The following is a 20,265-nucleotide window of genomic DNA, read 5'->3' as shown; positions in this document are numbered from 1 at the left end:
CCTGCTTCTCAGAAAAAAAGATTCGTTTCTAAATATTACTGCTCACTTGACAATGCACTTGATCACTCATAAGCTCTGATAGAGACATACATGGCATGAATGCTGCTTTCACACCTGCTAACACAACATTCATTTTGCAGTCTATGGGTCAAGGAGTCATTTCAACTTCTATGTCTCATGGAACAGATTTTGTGATGCTATACCTGCCATATATAATTATTCCTCTAACGGGTCTGGTCAAAGTCAAATGAAAGGAGTCGCTATTCCAGATGCCATTAAGAACATTTGTGATTCATGGGAGGAGGTCAAAATATTAATATTAACATGAGCTTAGAAGAAGTTGATTCTAACCCTCAAGGGTGACTTTGAGGGGTTCAACATTTCAGTGGAGGAAGTCACTGCAGATGTGGTGGAAAGAACAACTAGAATTGGAAGTGGAGCCTGAGGATGTGACTGAATTGCTGCAATTACATGATCACACTTTAATGGATAAGAAGTTGCTTCCTATGGGTAAGCAAAGAAATGGTTTCTTGAGATGAAATCTACTTGTGATGAAGATTCTGTCACCACTGTTGAAATGACAACAAATGATTTAGAATATTAAAGCAACACAGTTGATAACGCACCAGCGAGGTTTGAGAGGGCTGACTCCAATTTTGAAAGAAGTTCGACTGTGGACAAAATGCTTTCCAACGCATCCCATGCTACAGAGAAATTTTTTGTGAGAGGCAAAGTCATCTGATGTGGCAAATTTCATTGTCTTATTTTAGGAAATTGCCACAGTCACCCAAACCTTCAGCAACTACCACCCTGATTAGTCAGCAGTCATCCACCTCGAGGAAAGACCCTCCACCAGCAAAAAGATTATGCCTCATTGAAGGCTCAGCTGATCATCAGTACTTTTAGCAATAATGTGTTTCTTAATGAAGGTAGACACATTTCTTAAGACATAATGCTATTGCTCACTTAACAGACTATAGTATAGTATAAACATAACTTTTACATGCACTAGGAAACCAAAAATGTGTGTGACTTGCTTTATTATGATATTCACTTTATTGTAGTGATCTGGAACTGAGCCTGCAATAACTGCAAGGCATGCCTGTACTAGAAAAGATAATAAAGAAAGGATATTACTGTGCAGGACAGTCCATGTCTGCAAAGGGAGGTAACCATGTTGGTTCTGAAGAGCCAGCAGGAAAGACATCTTCTGATCAAAAAAAGTGGGGGACAAGAGAACGGGCACAACTCCCAAGAGGAGGCAAGGTCCTGACAGGTCATGTGCCCTGTGGCTCTGAGCACAAAATTAAGTGTTACACGGGAAGCTCATGGCTTTGAGATTACAGTAAACAAGTCTGTTAACCTTCCTGAATCTCAGTTCTTTCAACTGTAAAGTGGGAATACTGGCATCTAGCGAAGAAGACTGCTCTGCGCCATGAGAAATTATTTCATTCAGAACCAAGCGTGGGCTTGGCACGGCACAGCTCCTCAATCCAAGTAATAATGATTATTCATTTTCTATTGCTGTAATTATTATTCCTCTATCACAAGCTGCTCAGAAGAATATAACTGAGGTTTAGGAATATAATACTAGAACCTAGAAAATCTCCCAAGACATGGGCAGAATAAAAGGGGCTAACGTGTCATCTATAAGTTGTTTCTGTCACTACAGAAATCAACAATAAGAAAAGGTTTCCTGTACTGAACAGATAACATCTGTGTTTGATGCTCTCTTGACTGCTTTGCTTACAGGTCACTAATTCTCCATAATAATAATGAGGTAAAGACATTAAATCTTAGCAAATAATTTAAATCCAGATGCATCAAACTCCATGCTATGGTGGTATTTTTTATGGTTCTTAACAACACTGCACTTGCACTCCCTGGAATAAGCTGTTATCTATAAATAGTCCTGCCAATAATGCCTTCTCTTATTGCTGGGATATTTTGATGGAAGAAGAGATCTAAAACATTGATGATTTTACCAAATGAATGCACAATATTAATACCAAACACACATTTCTTACAACTTCCCTAAAAGTATTGTCAAGTATGAGTTACTGTTAAAATATAGTTCCTATGTAGGTGAGAACCACAGCATATCAGTATAAAAGTTAAAATGATTAGAAATTTTAACTATACTACTAAAAGCAGAGTATAATGGGGATAAAGACTGAAGAGCAATCTAGTCAACATTTTTTTAAGCAAATCAGGATGTTATAACTTTATTATCTTGAGCAATTCGGTTTGCAAATAATTTTCACTGATCATAATCCTCCTGATCAGGCTGTGAGACAGGCAAACAGCATATTTGATACCAATTTTACAAATGAGGACACAGAGAATTTACAAGGTGATATAGTTTGAATATTTGTCCCTACCCAAATCTCATATTGAATGTAATTCCCAATTGGGAGTTGGAGGTGGGGCCTGGTGAGAGGTGTTCGGATCATGGGGTCAGATCCCTCCCTGTTGGAGATGGGATACCCACCCTGTTGGAGGTGGGATACCCTCCCTGTTAGAGATGGGATACCCTCCCTGTTGGAGGTGGGACACCCTCCCTGCTGGAGGTGGGATCCCTCCTTGTTGGAGATGGGATTCCTCCCTGTTGGACGTGGGATACCCTCCCTGTTGGAGGTGGGATACCCTCCCTGTTGGAGGTGGGATACCCTCCCTGTTGGAGATGGGACACCCTCCCTGTTGGAGGTGGAGCCTGGTGAGAGGTGTTTGGATCATGGGGTTGATCCCTTCCTGTTGGAGATGGGATCCCTCCCTGTTGGAGGTGGGATACCCTCCCTGTTGTAGGTGAGGCCTGGTGAGAGGTGTTTAGATCACGGGGAAGATCCTTCATGAGTGGCTTGGGCCATCTGCTTGGGGATAAGTGATATCTTACTCTGAGTTTGCGTGAGATCTGGTCTTTTAAAAATGTGTGGCATCTGGCCGGGTGTGGGGGCTCACATGTGTAATTGCAGGACTTTGGGAAGCCAAGGCAGACAGATGACTTGAGGTCAGGAGTTCGTGACCAGCTTGGACAACATGGTGAAACCCCATCTCTACTAAAAACACAAAATTAGCCAGGCATAATGGTAGGTGCCTGTAATCTCATCTACTTGGTAGGCTGAGGCAGGAGAATAGCTAGAACCGACAAGGTGTAGGTTATAGTGAGCCCAGATTGTGCCACTGCACTCCAGCCTGGGTGACAGAGACTCCATCTCAAAAAAAAAAGTATGTGGCATCTCCCTCCTCACTCTCTCTCTTGCTCCTGCTTTCCCCATGTGACATGCCTCCTGCCTCTTTACCTTCTGCCATGATTCTAAGTGGATGATTGGAGGCTTCTGAGGCCTCCCCAGAAGCCAAGCAGATGCCAGCACCATGCTTCCTGTAAAGCCTGCAGAACGCAGAGCCAATTAAACCTCTTTTCTTTATAAATTACCCAGTCTTGTGTATCTTTATAACAATGCAGGAATAGCTTAATACACAGGGTGACTATGTCACAAAATTAATAAATGACATAGCCTAGATTCAAACCCAAGTCTTCCGTGTCTGTGCCAAGTGTTCTCTTAGTTTGTGATACTACCATTCTAAACCATTAGGTTGTATGAATTGCTTACATCAGAGAGATTATATGTCAGATCCTCTACTAAATGAAACTTCAGTTATTTGGAGAGAACTGGGAGGTGGAACTACTGAGCACAGCCTGCTCCAATCAGAAGCTTTTGTGTTTGCAAGAGACAGTTTTGAAGTATCCATCCACGGTAATCTGTTAACGTTCCGCCACACGGGCCCATTTACTTCCCCAGTGTCCCAGCCCCAGTGGTTGATCTAATATGCAAACTCAGTCATATTTCTGCCTCAGTAAAAAATTCTTCTACAGTTTGTTTAAAAATGAGAAATAAATAATAAAAACAAAACAAATAAACAAGTAATTGTGGAAGGTTATGCCTGGCACAGAACCATGATTGGAAATACAGAGGTAAAATTACAGAGGAAAGGCCTGGCCCTGAAGGAGCTGGTAGGTGACCAGGGCAAGCAGTCACCAGCCAGTGCAGTAAATCTTGGGCTGAGCTCTCTAGGAGAGCTGCAGGACACAGATGGGCAGGGGGCAGAGTGGGCTCTCCGAGGAGGTGACATCTGGAGCATAGCCAGGAGGGGAGTGGAAATAGTGAGAGAAAAAGAGAAAGAGAAAGAGGCGAGAGAGAGAGAGAGAGAGAGAGAGAGAGAGAGAGAGAGAGGGGGGAGTGTATGTAGGCAGGACAGAGGAGGGAAGGTAAAAGCGAGAAGATTCAATGAAAGGAACATCAATTACAAAATAAACAAACCCACAAAATGGCATGGAACCACCCACTATATTCTCAGGCATATATTTATAGGTGGAAGAGAGGCTGCCCCAGGAAGTGAGCAGAAGCCAGAGGCTTCTCCATTAGACAAAGTCTGGATTCATGCTGAGGGCAATAGGGAGACACTGATGGGTTATACCAGGGAGGGAAGACCCTGCAGATCAGAGAAAGACCAATATGAACTAAGACAGTGATTATGGGGATGGAAGGTAGAGAGAAAAGGAGAGAGGAGATTGTCATTACTGACCCCAAGAGGTGAGAAGACAAGTTTTTTCAAGAGTTAGTAGAAGACTACAAGTTGTAGGGACCTTCCTGATGGGATCTGAATGTATATGCACTGCTGTATATGCAATCTGTTGAATGAAATGTCCTTATGCTGTGCACGACCGTATGGCACAACTATATGTAAACCTAATTAATGCTCCTGAGTGATGGCCAAGCCTTGTGTGTGTGTGTTTTTAATTCTATTGACTAGGATAACCACTGTTTATGTCTCTTTAACTTCTCTTATCTTAGGCTTTTCTACCTATTGCTCTCCTACTTGGTAAACCTACCTACCTACCTCCTCCTCAGGTTTCAGTTTAAGTAACACATTCTCAGTAAGACAGGCCTGATTCTCCTGTTGAGATTTCATCCTTCTGTCATATACTCTTAGAGTACCCTGGACTTTTCTAGACAGCACTGATCACAACCCTAGCACAATTAATGACTTGGAGATAATAAGTGTTCAGTAGATATCTGGTGAATGAACAAAAAATGAGTGAATAGCAGCCAAGTGTCAATCCCCTACAACACTTTTCAATGTCATGAAGGACCAGGATTTTAACTAGGTACTAATAATTGGAAAGAACTCTTACTACTTATTGAGCAGAAAATACATTGACACAGGACAGGAAAACACTTAGCAGGTTAAAGTAGAGATAGGAAGGAACTGGGCCATATATACATGTCAAAAGAGACGATTACCTGGGGGAAGAAGAACACCAAAACCACTCCCTACTCTTTCTATTATCTAACAGATTGAAAAACTGAGTATTAATTTAATTAAGTTACAACCAAATACAGGTAAGCATCACAAGCATAACACAGTATACTTAACACAAAAGTTATGGAGGAAATAGAAGGCATATTTGCACTTTTGTATACTCCAGTGTTCTTATAATAAACAGCTAAATTGTGTATATTTATAAGTGCTGGTAGATAAAATGCTCTGCTGAAAAGAACGATGTAAAACAGAATTCCTTCTGTATCTGTGCCCCCATCCCTCTGCCCTCCACCAAAATAGGACACAGCAGCAGTGTAACGTGAGGAACGTGGTCAGGGCCTCTGAGTTGGCCCTCAGTTCTAACAGTCTAGGGCCCTGAGAAGCATACCACGTTAGTGGTCACACATGATTTGATCAGTCTCTTAGAACTTGCAACCTTTCCTCACAAAGATACGTGAAAGGGAGGCATCTATAGTCAAATCAGTTAATCTTTGTCAATATTTCCAAGATTCTCTCCCAGAAAGGCTATCAGCTTTAGCTTAGAACACCTCTAGAAGTTCATCCCTTAAACTCCCTGAATCAATAACTGTGATTAAGAAGACCCAGTGGTTCCCAAGAGCAAATGGCAGGGCAGATTTACAATTTGTAAAGTAATATATTGTTCAGTGCAGCCATTTGCAATCATTTAGTGCTCTGAATTTATAATTGAAATGATTTCTAATTTATTCCACTATTAACATTTAAAGATGGTCTATCTAGATGAGAGAAAAGAAACACCATGCAACTTTCTCTGCAGTCAATGGAAAATGAGGTAGACTTTAATGTCTCCCTCCTTCCTCCCGAATGGCTTCTGTGTAGCTGGCCAGTAAGAGGGGAACACACAACACAGCCCACCCTCACCTTCAGGAATGTGCAAGGTGTGGCCTCCACTGTGAAAGGACACTTGAGAGCTTTCACGGAGTCTGTAGTTCCAACTCAAATATTTGCCTTTTCAGAGACAGGCATGGGTTCGGCTCTTTCGGGAATAGCAAAGCAGTATGATGAACAACTTAGGTCTTCCCTGGCCCTACCCAAGTATGAACTGCAATCACCCACTAAGTATGCTGCTGGCATGCCTTCTGAAGCTGAGAGAAGCATTTCACACTTGCTTTCAGTAATCGGAGATGCCACCTACATCCATTGAGTAGGCATCGCAGTTACACCCCAACAAATACAGTCACCATCACAAAATTGGTGAACATAGGCTCACAGCAAAGGCATTAGGGTGGTGTAACATAAGGAAGATAGGAGAAGCGATGATAGAAAGATCCAGAAGGTTCTTCCAAACAAGAGAGACTAAACAATTTTTTTTTACTGCTTATGAAAATTGGGATTTAAAAATATTTATATAATTAGTGACTTCCAATGAGTTATTGGAAAGCCATTGCTAGGCTAGATTTTCAATTTCAAGTGTTCTAGTATTCAGTTTGACAATACCCTAAAAAGTATTTTTATCATCAATATATTCTCTTCTATTCCTTCTAAAAAGGACTAAGTGTGTTTGATTTCTCTAAATCCTATTTCTAATGAAAATCAGCATTTGGCATTTATGAAACCCCCTTCCTCCATGCCCTCAGGGTTAGCTCTATCTTAACTGTGCCCAGCACATTCTCCAGGCTTTATGCCTCTCCATTTGTTTGTTCTGAGGCCCCATGCCCTCTAACCCGTCCTCCATTGCTGCTGTGGCTCTCCCTTACATTTTTTCCCTGACCTGAATCCCCTGAATGGCTACTCCCTGGTATGGAGTGCAAGGCCGTCCAATTCATCCTGTATCTCCCCTGCTTCTTCTCCCATCCCACCCCTTTCTGATTGTAACACACTTCTCATTCTCAGATCAGGTCAAACTACTCAGTCCTCCCTGTCCTCATGGAACCAACCTGTCTCTCTCATTTTTTATTCCTTGCGCCATATCTAACCTCCCTGGCAACATACTCAACATCACATATATCCTCTAACAACAGGCATCTGTCAAGATTCAGCTACTCGGCCCCAGGGTTACCTCTTCTCTGAAGTCTTAGCTGGCTCTTTCCTGTACTGACCACTCCCTGGTCCAGCCACTGGTTCCCATCCTTATCCCTACTCACAACAGGCCCCTAGATTCAATGTTGCTCTCTTTCTCATTTACGTTGCCAACCCCTGGAGAAGAGAGCCCATAGAAGCCTCCTCCATATCCGCAACACCTTGGGCTTGCAATCTCATGAGTATTTAACAAATGCAATCCTAGCACAGCTGTAAGATATAAGGGGGATATATCCTTGCTGTGGAAACATAGGCAAGTCCAGCCTCAGAAAGGCTAAGAAGAAATTTTTAACAGTGGCATAACTACAAGTGAAGAGAGCTTGGATTTGAAACTATGTTTATCTAATTCCAAAGTGTGCCCTTTCCCTATGTTATGCACTCATTTTAAAAATTAGGCCCACAATTTATGTGATGTATAAAGAGAGCGATTATTTAAATGTTGTAAGTTCTCTCGTTAACATATGCCAAAGAAAGAATGGATAACTCTGTCTAAAAGGCTATGTGCAACATTTCATATGATCATGTATTTTAGGGGTAATGATCTTGATTATTAATTACTGATGGATTCAGTAGTTTCTAATTAATTTAGAGCAAGCATTATTTAGATCTGGAAACCATATACTGATTTATTTTTACTGTTTTAAATTTTTAAAATTTAATTATAATTGAAATAGGGTCTTGATTTGTTGCGAACGCTGGTCTTGAACATCTAGGCTCAAGCAATCCTCCCACCTTGGCCTCCTTAAGTGCTGGGATTACAGGCATGAGCCACCATATCTAGCCCATATATTGATTTATGATAGGCTAAGTTAAAATAAAACCACTTTCAAATTTATATTACAAAACATTTACATTTTTTGCTTTTGAGACAGGGTCTGGCTCAGTCGTCCAAGCTGGAGTGCAATAGCATAATAACAGCTCACTGCTGCCTTGACCTCCTGAGCTCAAGCAATCCTCCCACCTTGGCCTCCCAAAATGTTAGGATTACAGTGGTGGGCCACTGCGCCTGGTCAGAATATTTATATCTTAAGGAAAACTTTGCATTGCAAGGTTTTATGCTATACGTTTTTTGTTTCTCAAAATAATATTGTCATTCCAGCAGGAAAATACTATAAAGGAATAAACTTTTAAAAATAAGTAATAGAAAACATTTTCAAATCAGTATTTAACTGACTCCTCTAAACCAGGATCAAACTCTTGATCAAGCCTATTTTGATTAAAAGAACAAGTTCTGGAATCTGGGGAGTAAATTCTAACATAATTATAAGGACTGAGTGGTTACAAAATGGCAGGTGAATCACAAATACCTTTCTTTTATCTTTCTTTTAATAAAGTGGAAGAAGATTCATATACTTAAAGGGTGACTAGAACATTAGACTTTGCTGAGTTACGTAAGTAATATGCCTCACTAGCTCTTCATACCCATGCCACATTGTGAAATTTACCATGTTGCAGACTGTTTCCTTTTAGAGTAGTTATAAGCAGAAGACCAATTTTGTTTGTTTTATGGCTAAGTTGATTCAGTTAAGCTGATAATAACCACAGTTAGAAAATTATTCAGGAGCAATAGGGAAACACATCCATTTTTTTTTCTGAGTTATTATATAGATTTGGGGCGGGGAGTTTGCTAATTATTTATAAGATCAATTCCTGAAAAACCTGCTAATCCACAAATAAACAGGTAGCTCCATGCAATCAAATGTAAAATGCATCAGAGAAATACCAATTTATGTGAATTCTGTTGATAGAGGAAATAATAATATTTTTCATGTAAAATTAGATTTTTCATGATACTAGAATTGAATAAAATGAGACAAACAACAAAGGAAATTGCTGGAGGACCAGAGCTGGTCTTATGAACAGAAACGTGTAATGTGAACTATTGCTAAGGCAAGAGTCAACACTTACATGGCTGTATGTGCAAAGCATGGTTTGAACTTTTAAAAAATATCAACTCATTTAGTTTTCACAAGAACCCCATGAGGTTGGCATGCTCAAAGGCTCCTTGTGTGGAGAAGAGAATGGGATGTTTAGGAAGGTAGTGTTCATGGAATGAACATCTCTTCCCTTGGACTTATAGACAGTGAGATAAACAAATAGGTTACTGCTGCTTGAGAAAACAAACCAACCTTGATTTATACTTCATAACCTTGAACTAGAGAAATTGTTTTAAACGAAAATGCATGGTTATCTCCTGTATTTCTTTGAATTTTTTTTTTTGTAGAGATGGGTCTTCTCTATGTTGTTCAGGCTGGTGTTGAACTCCTGGGCTCATGCAATTCTCCACCCTTAGCCTCCTGAGTAAAGGCACACACAACCACGGCCAGTTTGGAACTACAGGTACATAACCATGCTTAGTTATGTGTTTTTATTTTATTTTATTCTATTTTTTTGTAGAGACAGTGTCTTGCTAAATTACCCAGGCTGGTCGCAAACTGCTGGCCTCAAGTGATGCTCCCACCTTTGCCTCCCAAAGTGCTTTCAATAATAATAATAATCTCTCTCTGGCTTCACTTCCACATTTGAGGTGCCCTGGTTTCCACGTTGAACACTGCTGTGCTTTTATGAAGGGTCATGTCATATTAGTGAATATGCTCCTTGAATTTGCCAGGGGCACTGTGCATCCTTGTCTCTAATGTCTATTCTGGAGGCTGAGACAGAGGGATTGCTTCAGCCTCGGAAGGTCAAGTCAGCAGTGAGCTATGATTGCACCACTGCATTCTAGCCTGGGCAACAGGGTAAGAATCTGTTTCCAAAAAAGAATAAATAAATAAAAGAAAGAAAATAAAGTTTTTCCCTATCTTATTGATAAAAAAAACTTTGAATCCATAAACAGACATTAAAAATCTAGGTGCTACTATACTGGCTGGAATGATGGAATCTGTGTTCTTGGCCATCTCAGGACTTAAATAATTTTATGTGACAGAGCTAATGTCTTGATCAATAAAAAGACAACAATCATTTACATTGAGAGTTTGGTGCAATTTCAAGAATCTACATGAACCAAGCTGAGTGTTTGCAGTGAAATCAATACATGACCACCTTACTTAGTGAAGTGCATAAACGAAGTTCAACTCAATTTTCAACATCAATGAATATGGATTTTAAAAAAATCAAATCAACTGAAAAAAATGGGTTTTGGAAATCACACAATGACAGTATTTCTGAACACACAATACTGTGCAAAATCCAGGAAAGAAAACAGATGTTCACTTCCATTTCCCTCCTCCTAGCATTTATCTTATCATTTGGGAAAAGCTTTCTTTTATTGCAGTTTGATTACATGTGCATTTTGCAGATTTCCAGATGTGTTCAAATGTTTTAATTTACATTATGGCTTTATATTTAGGTCCATATAATTCCCTAATCAGAGTTCTTATTTGTCTAAACATTACATGAAATTGAGAATTTTAATATACCCTATTTAGTTCAAGGGTACTATACACATTTTTCCCCCAAACTAGTCTTTCTCGCTATATTGGTCTTCCATCTATTCTACAGATAATCAGTCCCATTATGTTGTACTATATAATTCATCCCTTGAAGACAGCATTCACTTTTCCGCAAAAAAAAAAAAAAAAAAAAAATCTTTTCAACAGGTGAGGTTGAAATAATTTCCTCTCTCAAATTTGTGCCAAGACAATTTACCCTTTTAAGATAGGCATCCTTCCAGTAAAGGTGATGTCTACAGCAAGTTTCCCTGTAATGCCTACTGAATGATGTCCCATAAGGATTGGTCATGATTCTAGGATTACAGATGTGAATAATGAACATGGATATAAATTTATTAATTTCAAGATGCTAACACAGGAAGAAGTATTAGAGACTGGATGCAAAGTGCCCCAGGCAAATTCAAGGAGCATACTCACTAACGCTGGATGACGTTTCATAAAAGCAGAGCAGTGCTGAACTTGGCAACACTGCTTGACAAAAACTTGGTGCTATGACAAACATAAAAGAGGGTGAGACAACACAAAGCAAAATTTTCACAGACTTAGAGAACTGGGCCTTATGAAATGATGTAACGTGTGCAGTCAAAGTTATGTATTTTGGACTCTGACAAGCATTTGGATCTGTATTTTTATAGACATAAAAATAGGAAGCCTGAGGACACCAAGTACTAGTAAGGTATCAAAACCTCCAAAAAACAATTAGAAATGTGTAAAAATAAGCAACCACAAAATAATGTCTTAGTGAGGCCTATGACAGAAAAAGGAACAGTACTTTGGAGTGTGCTTGGCACTTTGTAAAGACCAGGAAAGAGGGCTGGGAAAGGGTACAGGTATATTGCCCAAAAGGAAATTATTTTACAACAGTCTTGGCTGGGCATGGTGGCTCACACCTGTAATCCTGGCACTTTGGGAGGCCAAAATGGGCAGATCACCTGAGGTCAGGAGTTCAAGACCAGCCTGGCCAATACGGTGAAACCCTGCTACCCAAAATACAAAAATTAGCTGTATGCAGTAGCAAATGCTTGTAATCACAGCTATTTGGAGACTGAGGCAGAAGAATCCCTTGAACTTGGGAGGCAGAGATTGCAGTGAGCTGAAATAAGGCCACTGCATTCCAGCATGGGCGACAAGAGTGAGACTGTCTCAAAAACAAACAAACAAAACTTAGTCTTGGAAAGATCTATACAAAGATGCAAATGAAAATCCAACTGAAAGGGTTTGAAAGTAAGATACAAGAACACAAAATATCCAAAAGGTGTCCATATAAGATTATAATACAATAGAATAACTGCTGTTTTTGAAAAACGATTAAGCTTTCTTTCAGCTTCCTTCAGTTTGGAGGCATTGAAGCTGAGTAAACTCTTATTCACATGATCGTGATTCTTTGCAGTAAAACACCAAGTCCCGTCCCAGTGACCCTTTACTGCTGAGTCTGAGCAACTATTAAGTGGGTCAGAAACAAATGATGCTCCCAAGGCCATGGTCAGAGCGTACGTTTTCATTTGATAAAAATTCAGCTTTTAAAGTCAAAAAAAAGTCTGAGCCAGGGCCATGGATACACCCAAGTCTTGGAAAGTATCTCATGTGTGCTTTGGGTCCATTGGATTGGTGTAACCTCTCAGTGTCACCCACAGGGATCAACTCAGAGGGCCTGGGCAATGTCAAGCACATCACTTGAAATACAGCAGGAACACGATACATGATCTCCAATTTGGAATAGAGCTTTTGCATATTTCATAGTATTCTCACAAACCACAGTTATGAACAGCAAGCATAAAACCTTACATGAGCTACTGTGTTGCATAATTCTACAGTATAAACTAAAAGTTGTTATAAAAATTTTTGGAGATTTTTCAAATAAAAATTTCTGTGACTCTTCCCTAATATAGCTTCACCAAAAACTAATACTACTCTGGTTTTACTCATGACTTTATGAACCAAGGCCTCCATATACATTTTACTGAATAGAAAGAAATCTAACTGATTGCCTTATGATACTAAAGTGAAAACATAATCAAATATAGAGCCAGGTTTCAAAAGATTAATGAAATCAAATTCTACAAAAGGAACATGAAAACAAACCCTATAATGCCTTAGTTGTCAACGTAAATGTTTCTTCCAAGTACGCTACTCAAAATAACAGATGACTTTGAAGGGAATCTATTCTGATAATGCAAAGGTAAAACATTTAAATCCCTCTGAAACAAGTAGAAATTTCACTTATATAGATTAATGAGCTTATGACAAGTTGATATTCCAGAGTTATTCAGGCATTCTTTTACTCTGTCTTAGAAATAATAAATTTATTTTATTCAGTCACTGTGAAAGTTACGCTTTATAATTGCTTAGCTATATAAATCATCATGGAATAAGATGCAGGCCTACATGTTGGTAATTAAATCTGTTCAAATAAAGACTTCACAATATTCTTTCCAATCATCTGGTTATTTTTTAAAAAAACAAATATACATCCCATATTCAATTGAGAAATTAGCCAATTTACTAAAAATTAAATGACACAAAACCCAAAGTAAACATACAAATTAAAAAAATCCAAACATCCATTCAAAGAACAGAGCTGAGAACAAAAGTGTCATCTGCCCTTGGGTAACCAAATTGCAGCAAGCAGTCACCTTTTAATTTAAAACTACCTCCTCAAAAGACTGAGGCTTTGTTCCTTATCTTCAAAAGAACAACACGCTTGCATCAGAAGAAAACCCTTTAAACAATACTTGATCACCTTACAACAAAGCCCTTTCATTTTCCTCAGTCATTACTTTTAATTAGAGCTAATAAAGATATGGATTTACATGCAGGCTGAGATTTGCAGCAAATCCCTAGAAAACACATTGGAGGAATTAATCAACTTGATTTAGTTTTCTTCTCTCTAGAGCTGGCCCACCCCTCTGTTCCATACCTGACAGGTGCTCCTCTGCTGTGTGCAGGTTTCAGCATGACTGTCACGGTATTGTCAGTTTGATTCAAAGGTGTCTCGAGTTCATAAGCTGGCATAGAGGGTGCTGGGGAAAAAGGCGTACGATGGGAGACTCATTATTTCTGGTTTATCTTCTCAGTTTAGTTTCTACTTTCTTTTACAAAGAACATTAAGAATACAGAGCATTTACTTTACATTGCAGCTATCAATGACCATGAGCAAACTTCACATATATTCCCTACACAGAATCACAGGGGCAGCTGTGAACAGACAGCCCATACTGCCCTCTGTGATCTTGAGTTGAAGTTGGGAGACGGTATGAGGGGGGCTTGTAAGGTTTGAGTGATATTCTGTTTCTTGATTCAGATTCTGGCTAAATTAGCACAGTCATAGTCATCTTATGAAAAATCATAGAGCTGTGCACTTATAATTGGTGTGCTTTTCTGTACATATGAGTTCTTCAATAAAATATTTATGCTAAAGGCATATTTAAGAAAGAATCACTGGACTTTACAGTTACTGCATCTAAGTCAAGGATTTTCATGTATCAGAGACCCATTGAGGATTTAAAGAGGACAGTGGGAGTCAGAGAGATTTACTGGAATTAATTAGTGAAAATCTGGGCTCTCAGAAAAGCGTGACAGTGGAAAACACATAGGAACTGGAGTAAGAAAGGCTTGGGTTTGACTTTTAGTTGTGTTGTGCTTTAACCAGCATAAGTGCTTTTATACATCTCTCAAAAATGGGTGAAACTATCCTCTAAGTTTGTTATCATAATTAAAAGAGAGAACAGAGAGACTGAGCCAGGCAAATATGATTCTACAAATGTTAGTTCTCCTCCCAATGTAAATCCTATTTCTAAGGCCTTTTCCTGGCATCTTCCTTCTGTAGACTGTTAAGTCTTACATGCTAGCAACAGAGCTCTTCAGTAATTACAAACAAGACAAACCACTACATGGAGCTATGATGTGGGAAGGCATACCATATTTTCACAGCCCACAGGTAGAAACTCCCGATGAGAAAGCCCGAGGTCCTTTTTTGCAAATACAGTTTTTAAAACTGTCTCACATACAAAAAAGTTTTTTTTTTTTTTTGAGATGGAGTTTCACTCATGTTACCCAGGCTGGAGTGCAATGGCACGATCTCGGCTCACCGCAACCTCCGCCTCCTGGGTTCAGGCAATTCTCCTGCCTCAGCCTCCCGAGTAGCTGGGATTACAGGCACGCACCACCATGCCCAGCTAATGTTTTGTATTTTTAGTAGAGACGGGGTTTCACCTTGTTGACAAGGATGGTCTCGATCTCTTGACCTCGTGATCCACCCGCCTCGGCCTCCCAAAGTGCTGGGATTACAGGCTTGAGCCACCGCGCCCGGCCTTTAAATAAGAGATATGAGTTGCTTCTGAGTTCCACTGATTGAATTATCTCAGCATTAAAAATTCATTTCAATTTTCTTAAAAATTAACTCCAATTTATAACATAGAATTACGTTTTGTACACAAGAGTGGTTCCCTCTCTTAGGTCCATGAAAACCGAAAATATAACCTGTAAACTGTCACTGTTTTAACACTATAAAAATCAAATACTTATTCTTGGTGAGCTGCATAGGCTAATGGAAATGTCCAAGTTTCTTGCTTTTCAATAAAATTATTTGAACTTGGCATGCTGAAAATGGTCAAAATCATTGATTATAATCTGCCATGATTTTAAGTTTCCTGAGGCCTCCTCAACTATGCTGAACTGTAAGTCAATTAAACCTCTTTCCTTTATAAGTTATCCAGTCTCAGGTATGTTTTTACTAGCAGCATGAGAATGAACTAATACAACCATACTGATCAGAATTCTTATCTAATAAAAATAGCAAATGTGTTATTTTATTCTAAAAAGTACACTCTTTATGACAATAATCTTCGTAGTATAACTTACACGGGAGCCATTTCTTTAAACATGCTTTGAGGTATATATATTGACATTTATTTCGTCTTTAAATCCCCATGGTAAATTCATGTACTAGATAATATAATCTTAATTTTTACACAGAGGTAAATTTATTTGATCAAAATCAGAGACTTAGTGCCTGACAAAATCATAATTAGAACCTAGATTTTTTTATTTCAAGTCCAGTGGTCTTTCTTCTACCAGCCCATTTTCTCCAACCTGTGTCAGTTTTCTAATCTCTAATTATTCTAATTTCCCAAAGATTTATTTTCTCTTTCCCAACTCTTTATACTGTTCCTATAAGCTAATTCTATATACATAATATCAAGTGTATTAAATTTCAAGTTGTGTTCATAAGATCTTATACAATGAAAAATTATCCCTTAAGTTATAATTGCTTAAAAACAAAATTCTAAACCCTCCCTCAAAACCTAGCTGATCACTTAGAATACTCTACTTGTGACTATTCCTTTCCTTCAACTCCAAACAGTAACTTTTATTGATATAAAACAAGGAATGAGACAAAAGATATAAAGGTCAGGTTAAATATTATTGACCTAACTATGGCTGATAACAAGAGTTGGCTCCTTCCCCCACTTCCACCCCACCTGCTCTACCCCCAAACAAAACATTTAAAGCCAAAAATCAACACTTCCACAGTCATACCTGAAGGGGAAAAAATGGGAAACAAAATTCATGGGAATTTTTTTATTGCTGTTATATATCCCATACCAGATGGCAGCTTAATTTCCTCTAGTCTGAAGTACAAAGACATTTTCTGCACAGTTGAACATGCCTAGAAATATTTCTCAAATTATGTCTTTTGTTAGATGGCATAATTGAGTCTCTAAAACCAAAAGGCTGGAGGCCTTCAGTGCCTGGTACCATCGTGTTATTTGCCTCTCTCCTCAGGACCAGAAGCTACTTTTGGCAGAGGTCTCAAGGAGGCTGATCCTTCAGGAAGCAGACTCCATATGCCTGTCTTTCCGCTGAGCTTCGGATGGTTCATTACAGAGATTGTTCCAACATTACTGCTGTGGCAACTTGGGATTGACAAGGGGACAAGAGTGTCTCAACAGAACCTGCCTCATGCCCAAGTCCTCCAAGGCGCTCTGCTAAAACAATGGCCACTTCCTAACATGAGGATCTTAAGCTCCGAAATGATAAATATTTGTAGTACTTCATTTCATGCCACGAGTCTGAGCCTCAGGCATCCAGGGGTATTCCCCTGGATACAATGTTAGTGTGGGTGAGCTCTGCATACTTGACAACGGGAATAAAAAATGACAAAATTTTTACTTCTGAGAAAAGACACAACTCACGAATGTAGAGTACCTGATATTTTGGTGGTGAACTGGTTTGTTGCTGGAGGCCCAAAACCCTTAGCTGTGCTAGCTCGGATGGTAAAGGAGTATGTGGTCCCCGGATACAGTCCAAAAAACAGAAAATGGGTTTCGTTTCCCAGCTTTGAAACTCTTCCACTCTGATTGGATAAATCTATTTCTGGGTCAAAGGAACTGACTGCTTTGTAGGTGATCTGCAAAAGAATAAGAAAGTGATAAAATATCTGGAGCAGATGGACTCAGATTGCATCTTTATCCAATAAACCCTTCTGATGTATGCACTGTCAGACCCTTTATGATAAGCTCCAACTCAGACTCTTGAAATTCTGAATCCAGTGAAAGGATGAAGGAACTCCGTCCGCCAAAGCTGTTGAGTTATTACTTTTATAGACAGGGGAACTTAAGCCAGTAGATTAGAACATACAGGATGAGTTCAGGGTTAAGCTAATGCTTTGAAGTTGTCTGCTTTCAAAATGTCATTTTGTAAAACTACATTACAATGGGTTTAGAACAAAATAAGAAAATAAACAACTAGCTCAAACGGATAAGATACTGCAAGGATAAGGCCTCATCTTTAATCTAGTGGCTATAATTTGATTTAGGATTATTGTCTATTGGGAACAAGGGCACTGAAGTGTTTTTATCAATATGGGCAAGGATATCTGTTCCAAAATAAATCCTAGGCAGATTCCAGTCATTCCTGATGCACAAGTAGAGTAATAGGGTCATATTAATTTCTTTTCTTTAGAGCAATGTGTTCCAATAGAACTTCCTGAAATGATGGAAATGTAGCCACTAGCCACATCTGGCTACTGAGCATTTGAAAGATGATTAGTAAGACCGAGGAACTGAAAATTTTAGTTAAAATTTGAATTTAAATTGCCATGTGTGATTAGTAGCTGCCACATCAGTTAGTGCAGTTCTAGAAGTGTTCATGATATTCGTTACATAGCAGATATTCAAAGCATGTTGGATGAGTCTGAAGTGTTTGAAAATAAATATAACATAGGTGCTTTTAAATCCCGCCCTTCCAAATGATTTTTAAAAGAATTTCACTGAGGAGTTCATCAACTATTCAAGAACATGCACTTTAGTGGTGATTACTAACTTCTACTGGTTGTAATGACATAATTTTAAAATGTGGCATATTCAAAAGTTTTAAATTGCAAAACTGAGCATTTTTCTTGCTTTTAAATAGGTAAACTTACTTGTAATTTATGTGCATGAACACTAACACTGTTATTATACGAAGCGATAATTGACCTTCTTTCTTCTTATATTTATACCATGTCATTACAATTAAGAAGACCTCTCTGAAAGAATATTTAGGCTGAATCAACTAAGCTTTAGCAAGAAAGCTGTTTGCTGTACATATTAATCACTGCAGTACATGACACTATCGGAGTCACACAGAGTATCTGTTAACCCTCTAACAGACATCCTCTACAAGGTTAAGGAAGTCAAGAAGAGACAAGGTCAAATCTACCCCCCAGGCAGCTGAGAGAGGCACATTCGCCACCTATTCACTGTGTGCTTACTTGGCCCTCCATTCGGATACCTTCAGAGAACAGGCAGTTCTGAGGAGGTGGATCTAAACCTCGATTATGACTACATAATTGCTTCCCAATGTTTACTCACTAATTTACCCATACATTTAAAACATATTCATTGAGCCCCTCTCACGTGCCAAGCACTGTGTTCTGAGCTGGGGGTCTTACACGGTGCCTCAGGAATCGTACCTTCCCTGAAGGAGGTTATCAGTCTGGCAGGGGAAGGGGGACATGATCCAACAATTATGACAGGGTATAATTAAAATGAGGACTGACATTGCCCACCGGAGCTAGCTTAGTGCTCTCGTTCACTTTATTGCCTGACTAGAAACCTTAATGAAACATAAATGGATAGAAAGAGAAAGCCCAAACTCGTTAGTTTTGTGTTTCAGACCTGCTTTTGCCATCTCCAAACTTACTTCTGAATCTGTCATACTACTCCATTATATTCTCTTCTCTTCTGGTCAGAGGATAAAGGCTAACTGCCCTACAAACACCGATGGGGCTTTTCTGACACTGCTTTTGCTCATAAACTTTCACCTGCCTGGAACATGAGACAGCCCTCTCTCCACATTCTCTACCTATTCAGATTCATTTACTCTATTCAAACATTGATTGACACTGACACTCTGTGAGCACCATGGCCAGCAGGTAAACACACGCTCTGCTTCAGAAGCTGAGAATCTGGACTGGGTGGGAAGGAGCTGGGGAGACAGCAAAACACCAAGCTCCATGGAAGAAACAAACAGGGTGCTAAAATAAGGAGAACTGTTGGAGACAGAGGTTATTACGCAGCCTCTTCGAGTGGTTGGGGAAGGGCCCACTGAAGTGTCAGTTAAGTTGAAGAGACTTAACTTTCCGAAGGAGTCAGTCATGCTGAGAGTCTGGGGAAGAACAGCAGGAACTAAGGCAGTGAATCAGGAGTGAGTGGGCACAGTACATGAATAGAAAGGAGGTTGGTGTGGTTCCTTGGGAGCTGGAGAAGTGGGCAGGATCATACTGTACAGTGCTTTGCAACCCAGGATAAGAAGTGCGGATACATACAAGAGGAAGCCCTTGAATATTTTTAAGCATGAAAATAAAATGATCTAATTTCCCTTATAAAGAGTTCACCTTGACTGTAGGTAGAAAGTTGATTTGATTGAGGGCAATTGAGGTAGTAGGGAGGGCACTCGGAAGTACAGCAGTGTCCAGGGGCTAGAGCTATAGCACAAGGGAGAGAACAGAGAGGCTTGGAACAAGGTGGGGCTGGTACAGACAGCAAGGGAGGAAAAGGATGGGATCTCTTAGAGAAAAATGGACTGAACTCAGTGATGGAGTGGATATAAGAAAAAGAGGATGGAATAAAGGATACGTTCCAAGTTTTGGACTTGATCAGAAGATGGTCCCATGTACTGAAAAGAATGGAATGTATGAGGAGAAATGTACAGACACGGGTGGACACATCAAGTTGGAAAAGCCCATGGCAGTCAGGTGGACACACATGTATGACATGAAGCTGAGACTGGAAGAGACTAGGCTGTGAGCATTGAGATAATATTCAATTCTGGAATGGAGGGGGCACTAAGGAAGAAAGTTTAGAAAAAGAGGAAGGTAGCCTGTTACCACACCCTAATGAATGTAGGTATTTAATACAGGACAGAGGAGGAGAAGCCAACAGAAGAGCCA

The 20,265-nt window shown here is 39.5% G+C and overlaps 1 protein-coding gene across 17 annotated transcripts in view; it reads right to left on the bottom strand.

Moving 5' to 3' along the window:
* The window catches only part of PTPRM (protein tyrosine phosphatase receptor type M), an 858,282-nt gene that overhangs the window by 298,846 nt on the left and 539,171 nt on the right, over positions 1-20,265 (bottom strand). For all 17 annotated transcript variants that reach the window (XM_017543961.2, XM_017543962.2, XM_017543951.2 and 14 more), the window contains 2 exons: positions 17,040-17,241; positions 13,750-13,852 (listed from right to left, as the gene is read on the bottom strand). In XM_017543961.2, coding sequence (XP_017399450.1) covers positions 13,750-13,852; positions 17,040-17,241 — 305 coding nt within the window. The remainder of the gene's footprint in view (positions 1-13,749; positions 13,853-17,039; positions 17,242-20,265) is intronic.

Source organism: Cebus imitator, unplaced genomic scaffold, assembly GCF_001604975.1.
Source record: "Cebus imitator isolate Cc_AM_T3 unplaced genomic scaffold, Cebus_imitator-1.0 Scaffold162, whole genome shotgun sequence".
Classification (NCBI taxonomy): Eukaryota; Metazoa; Chordata; class Mammalia; order Primates; family Cebidae; genus Cebus; species Cebus imitator.
The sequence above is the reverse complement of the archived record's forward strand: the minus strand, read 5'-3'. Positions and strand labels throughout refer to the sequence as shown.